The sequence below is a fragment of the Alligator sinensis genome, unplaced genomic scaffold (assembly GCF_000455745.1).
Source record: "Alligator sinensis unplaced genomic scaffold, ASM45574v1 scaffold32_1, whole genome shotgun sequence".
NCBI lineage: Eukaryota > Metazoa > Chordata > Crocodylia > Alligatoridae > Alligator > Alligator sinensis.
In genome coordinates, this window is record NW_005842409.1 from 1,000,572 (window position 1) to 1,006,293 (window position 5,722).

The following is a 5,722-nucleotide window of genomic DNA, read 5'->3' on the forward strand; positions in this document are numbered from 1 at the left end:
CTTTCCTGCCTATGCAGGGGGTCGGACTCGATGATCTATTGAGGTCCCTTCCGACCCTAACATCTATGAATCTATGTATGGATATGCTTACAGCTTAATTGTAATACATAGGCAGCCCCTTCCTTAGTTATGTGCACTGCTGAGCTGACAGGGATCCCCAAATTAAACTTGTTTGCACTCAAATTTGCATTCCAAAGATATTTCTTCCATTACAACTACAAAAATAATAATAAATTACTTGGTCATGTTTCTTGCTAAGAAATCCTTCCTACAGATCTCTCCCATTCCTGGAAAGTGGTTGATTCTCTGGAAAAAAAAAGTTGGAATTTTTATATTCTTACTTGTGCAATATCACAGATAAACAGTTTAAACATTAAACTAAATGTTCAATGATACATTCAACTAATATATAAAGAGAATCAAGAGAGAAGAGTATATCCCAAATTATGTTAGATGTCTTCAAGAACTACCTAGATATTATAAATTGCATTCTGCTCTCCCATCAGATTAAAACCTGGATATCTCTGACAATGTCTGCTCATGTGAGTTGCTATTCAGAAAGTTCTACGTGAATAAGGATGTCGTCAGAGACTTATGAACAGAAAAATGACTATTTAGTCACAAATACTGCAAAGAAGTACACTAATTATCAGGGATCCGGGTTTTCTGTTCACTGAAGGAAAGCATGGAAAAAAGCAGAATTTCCTCCTTTAACAGAGAAAAACACAGATTTTCTCTTTTAAAAGGAGAAAATCACGTATTTTCCCTTTTAGAGGGGAAAAAACACCAGAAACAGTGGGTTTCCCATTGCAGGGGGCATAGGCCATGCAGCAGGGGGGGAGGCATGTGGCCCCCAAGATTTCTGCACCCACAGGGAGGTGCAGGGCTGCAGCCAGGCTGGACTAGCTCCAGGAAGGAGCCGCCTCTATGGCCGTGGCCGCCAAGGCAGCAGTGGAAGCACAACTGCACCACCACCACTGCCCCTTCTGTGCCTCCCGATGACAATACAGAACTCCCTTCAGTGCTGGATCCTGCCCACTGAGCCACAGAGGTGGCTCCTGCTTGGCTGCAGCCCCACGCCCCACTGGGAGAGCTGAAATCTAAACGTGCACATGCCCCACACTGCATCGCCTGTTCCCCCTACCTTCCCCACACACCCAATCCCTTTCTCACACACTGGTGGCAGGGGGCAGCAGGTTGGGAGTGAGGGCCACCAGCAGGGCTTGGGGGCGGGGGGGCTGAAGCTTGGGAGGGGCAATGGTTGAGGCAGGGCACCGGTATATTCGAACTACTCAGCATCACAAAACAGTGTTGAAGACAGCCGCAGTTGAACCAACATCCTGGTGAGCGAAGGGGTTAGGGAGAGCTCTGATTTTCCATGATAAAAAACCCAAAATCAAATGTCAAAATTATAGGTATTTAGAATTCATTTTGTTATAGTGACTGAGGCACTAGTAGGCTTCCAAATTGCCTTAAAATTGTACATATATCAATAAAATATTGTGTTCAACTGAAAAGCAATGATACGTGTGTGTGTGTGTGTCTGTGTGTGTGTGTGTATAGAGAGACAGAGAGAGAGAGAGAGAGAGAGAGAGAGAGAGAGAGAGAGAGAGAGAGAGAGAGAGAGCGGTGTTTTTTTTTAATCACACAAAAAAGAAGATTTGGGGGTTTTAATTGGGGAATTTGCAATTTTTTAAACAGAGAAAACCAGGATCCCTGATGATTATCTAACCGTTTCAAAGATTATAACATAAGTAATGTTTTTGCATCTTTAACACACTGCTCAAACTCTTTGAATATCCACTTATAAACTGTAGGCTGAAGAACCTACAGTATTAAAGATCTGAAGGCCAAAGTCCAAAGGACAGAGAAACTTAATATTATAAAATAGGGATAGGACTTGGTGCCAAAAGCTTTGAGCCAGTTTGACTGTCATCTCTGCTTTCTAGTCTCATGTCTGCAACTGACCCAAAAAGGCTTCAAAAGACTTCAGAATAGAATAGTTTTTCTTACCTGATTCAGGACACCTAACTAAGCTATACCTACCTGATAGTTTCTGAGCTCAGCAATCTTCTCCTGCTGCACAGCAGAATCACTCCATATAAGATTAGCTGTTTCATCTTCATCTCGCGTCTTCACAAAGCCCATCTCATCTATTACTAAGCGAACTACAAGGGAATTATATATTTAAATTAAATTTAAATAATTTTAAGCAACCTACCAAATCTAAAATAAAACATTAATTTTCCAGTATAGAGACTCTTCCTTAGCCACACTGCATCGTTAGCATAGAAGGCAGCAAAGTACATACTGCTGAATTTATGATATTTAATTTGGAAGGTCTCCATCTGCCTATTGCATAACTGTAATTACAGTGTCATCCAAGCTTATAATGTAGTTGGAAGCACATTTTAATCAGTGTAGGAACTGTAAAGAGCTTCTAGGTGGTCCAAAATGGTGTAATAACAATCCATTTGCACTTAAATGGATAAGACTTTAGCTTTGCCTTGGCATGTGTTAATTTTAAAGCAGCAATGACTATAGGTGCCACTGTAATCAGGAGATAAAGAGGGGTCCTTACATTGAGGATGTAATACTTAAAGCCAAGCAATGGATTATTTTTATATATTAAATTAAAAAGATGTCCAATTCTGTAGCAAAAATAAGTAATGTTGTAAGGAAAAAGATTTTTCTAATGAATTCGCAAAAGTGATTTCCTTTTACTTTCCCTGCCTTTAGGTAAAGCTTTCAAAGATCTCTATGATACACTTGCTCCAATATCATCTCTCATGAGATGGGACCAGTCTCCAGATTTCCCTACCTGGCAAACTCACCCACCTGGCCAAAGGTCCAGCTGAATATTCCAATGGTTATTAAGATTTGCTGAAGTTCACTCAAGATTATACACACACAAACGTGTTTTTGCAAAATGAAGAGCACAGTTTAAGGGACCGAAATTTACACTGGTTCCAGATTAAATTTATTTTAAATCCTAGATTAAGCGGCAAAAAAGGGAAGCATATGAGCTAAACTGCAATCTGAGCCTTTCATAGATGCCCAGTTATCTAAATATGGACAAACTTAACTAACAATCATCTAAATACGGCTGAATTTAATACTTATTCTCATTAAAGAGCAGTCACTTCAAGGATAAGAGGACCTATTATGATAACTAATGCCACTGAAATTCAGGACTCTGGCAGGACAAATGTCTTATCTTTGGCCAGAGATTGTACTCAAGGTGGCATTGCCCAGAATGAAGAGAGAGAGCTGAATATTTTTCAGTGACAACTGAGAATTCCACTGGGAAGGAAAAGCTTGTATCTTGAGACTGGCTTATTTATCTTTTGGAAGATGTCACTAGAGCAAGCTCATTCTAGGAGCTGCTAAATTAATAACATGTTATAAAGAGGGGATATAGATATAGGGGGTGTGTGTGGGGGGGGGGGGTGATCTAATTGTTTATCATTAATCAACTCAGAGCAGTGACCACATCACCCAGTTAATTTTTCACTTTGTATTATGCCAAAACCCAAAGTTATGTCACATTCAAAGTTTTTCTATTCTGAATCCAAAAAATATCTAATTTTGTTAAACCCTATTTTATCAACATCACTAAGATATAATGTAAAATTAAATGCGATGATAGACTCATGTGTAAAAAGAAATGCATCCATTTCCTTCAAGACTCTTGGCTATAATCATTAAAGGTCCCTGAATTTAGCTTTAGAAAATTAGAAGAATTGTCAAATTTTATTCAAGACTTTAAAATTTTAGCTAAATACACATATAATGTGTAATTGAGACTTTTTTCCCCTAAGATTCCCTTTTTTAATTGCTTGTTGACACTTTAATGACCTAAACCCACATAACACAACAAGATTTATGCCCCAAACAGTCGAGACTAGCAACTAAATATTAAACTATACCCAAAGTGATTGCTATGGAAAAATATTCCTAAAGAAGTAATTCAATAGTGGCTTGAACCAAACTCTACTGGAGGTTAGAGGGATACTTTTCATTGACTGCAATGGGCTTTATCTCCAAATTCTTGTTTCATGCATTTCACCTTCCCAACAGCTATTAATGTAATCAAACTCTGTAGCTTCCTACCAATTTCATATTTTGTGCCAGCAACATTTGCAGTGACGACTCCATTCTTTCTCTTCTTTCTGACTTTTCTTTTAATTGTGCTTTGATAAGGCAGTTCTGAACTCAAAGTCAGGCGAGAGGTTCCTTGATTATCTTAAAAAAAAAAAATAATAATAATAATAATAATATCAGAAAGCAGCGCATATAAAGAAAACACCACAGTACACAAGAAGCATGTGAGCTAGCCAGTAACAGTTATCTGATTTAAGCGAAATAGAAATTATAAGCATAATGAAGCTGCATCATTAGTAAGGCATATTAAAAATACAAGATTCCTATAACTAGTTTTCATACCTCCTTCATTAGGCAAGGATGGCATTATAACTTCAGGTGGTACACAAGTAGAATCCAAATCCTGTTCCAAATTCTCAGAAAAAAATATGGAGGCCTTCAAAAAGTCAAATTATTCAAAGCTCTTATCAGACCATTTAAAACATCCAAATTTAGGAATGTTCAATTATAGTAGAGATGGGAATCTGTGTTTTAAACAAAGAAAAGGATTTTGTTATAAAGGATTGCCTGCTAAAATATAACTATACAGAAACTTGTGTAGAAATTTTTTACAATGATTTTAGAGAATTTTTCAAAAACATGCAGATTTATTCACCAGAATGCAAATTCCTAAAATGTAGTTTTCTATTCCTGAAAAGAAATCATTTAGCTATATTAAAGATACATGTTTATAAGCTTCTATTTAATACATTGATAGCTTATGTATAAAAACACTTTAGAGTAATATATTTGAGAGGTTTATACTTATTTTTAGATTCAGTTAATGCGAGGAAATTTATTCCTTGCAACTACACGGAAGTTAGAGTTAAGTTCCAACCATATGGTAATTTAAAGAATTAAAATAAGAGAATACCATACTATGAAGTTTCCAGTCACCATGAAGTGAAAAATGAATACTACTGAATTTATGTTAGATAATCAACATAATTTAATTTGGGGCCAAAACCTAATAACCATCAATAACAGTTGTAGGATTTGCATATGACACCATGTTCATTTGTCTTATGTATTTAACATGTTTGTATTTTTTTAATATTAAACATAACTCTGAATTGCATGGCTTTATAAAGCTTATTTCCTATAAAATATTATTTATTTCAACTTCAACTCCATGTTATTACAGGTTTTGCCTAGGAACACTGCATAACATGGAATTTTATGTATTAAAATGATGTTAAGAGTAATTCCTAAGCACATGAGACCATCTGGCAAAAGGTAAATAAATGTACCCTCTGAAAAAGGGTAAACACACTGATGTAAATATTTTGTTGCATACATTCAATCATGTTTCCTAATCACATAAAATTTATAATGATAAAAGAAGGCCTTGTCTGTCAGGATGCCTGAAGCAAACCCACACCAGGATGGCATCCAAGCCTGCCTTACATATCTACAGGAACAAGATTACAACTCAGAATACAGACCCAAAGATATTACTGACTGTCACGGCGGGGTCCGCCAGGAGGGCCGTGATCTCCTTACGGCTCCCTTACCGTGCCAAGTCAGCCCAAGGGCCCCCTCAAATTCTCGCCCGCCACGTCTTTGATGTTTATGTATA

The 5,722-nt window shown here is 37.2% G+C and overlaps 1 protein-coding gene across 8 annotated transcripts in view; it reads right to left on the reverse strand.

The window, feature by feature from the left end:
• Positions 1 to 5,722, reverse strand: part of TTLL7 (tubulin tyrosine ligase like 7) — a 131,368-nt gene that overhangs the window by 94,301 nt on the left and 31,345 nt on the right. For all 8 annotated transcript variants that reach the window (XR_003095586.1, XR_003095585.1, XR_003095587.1 and 5 more), the window contains exons 2-5: positions 4,447 to 4,628; positions 4,114 to 4,245; positions 2,047 to 2,168; positions 239 to 306 (exon numbers count right to left, since the gene is read on the reverse strand). Coding sequence is in view for 5 of the 8 variants with exons in the window: in XM_025211528.1 (XP_025067313.1) it covers positions 239 to 306; positions 2,047 to 2,168; positions 4,114 to 4,245; positions 4,447 to 4,471 (347 nt within the window). In the remaining 3 variants the exon portion in view is untranslated. The remainder of the gene's footprint in view (positions 1 to 238; positions 307 to 2,046; positions 2,169 to 4,113; positions 4,246 to 4,446; positions 4,629 to 5,722) is intronic.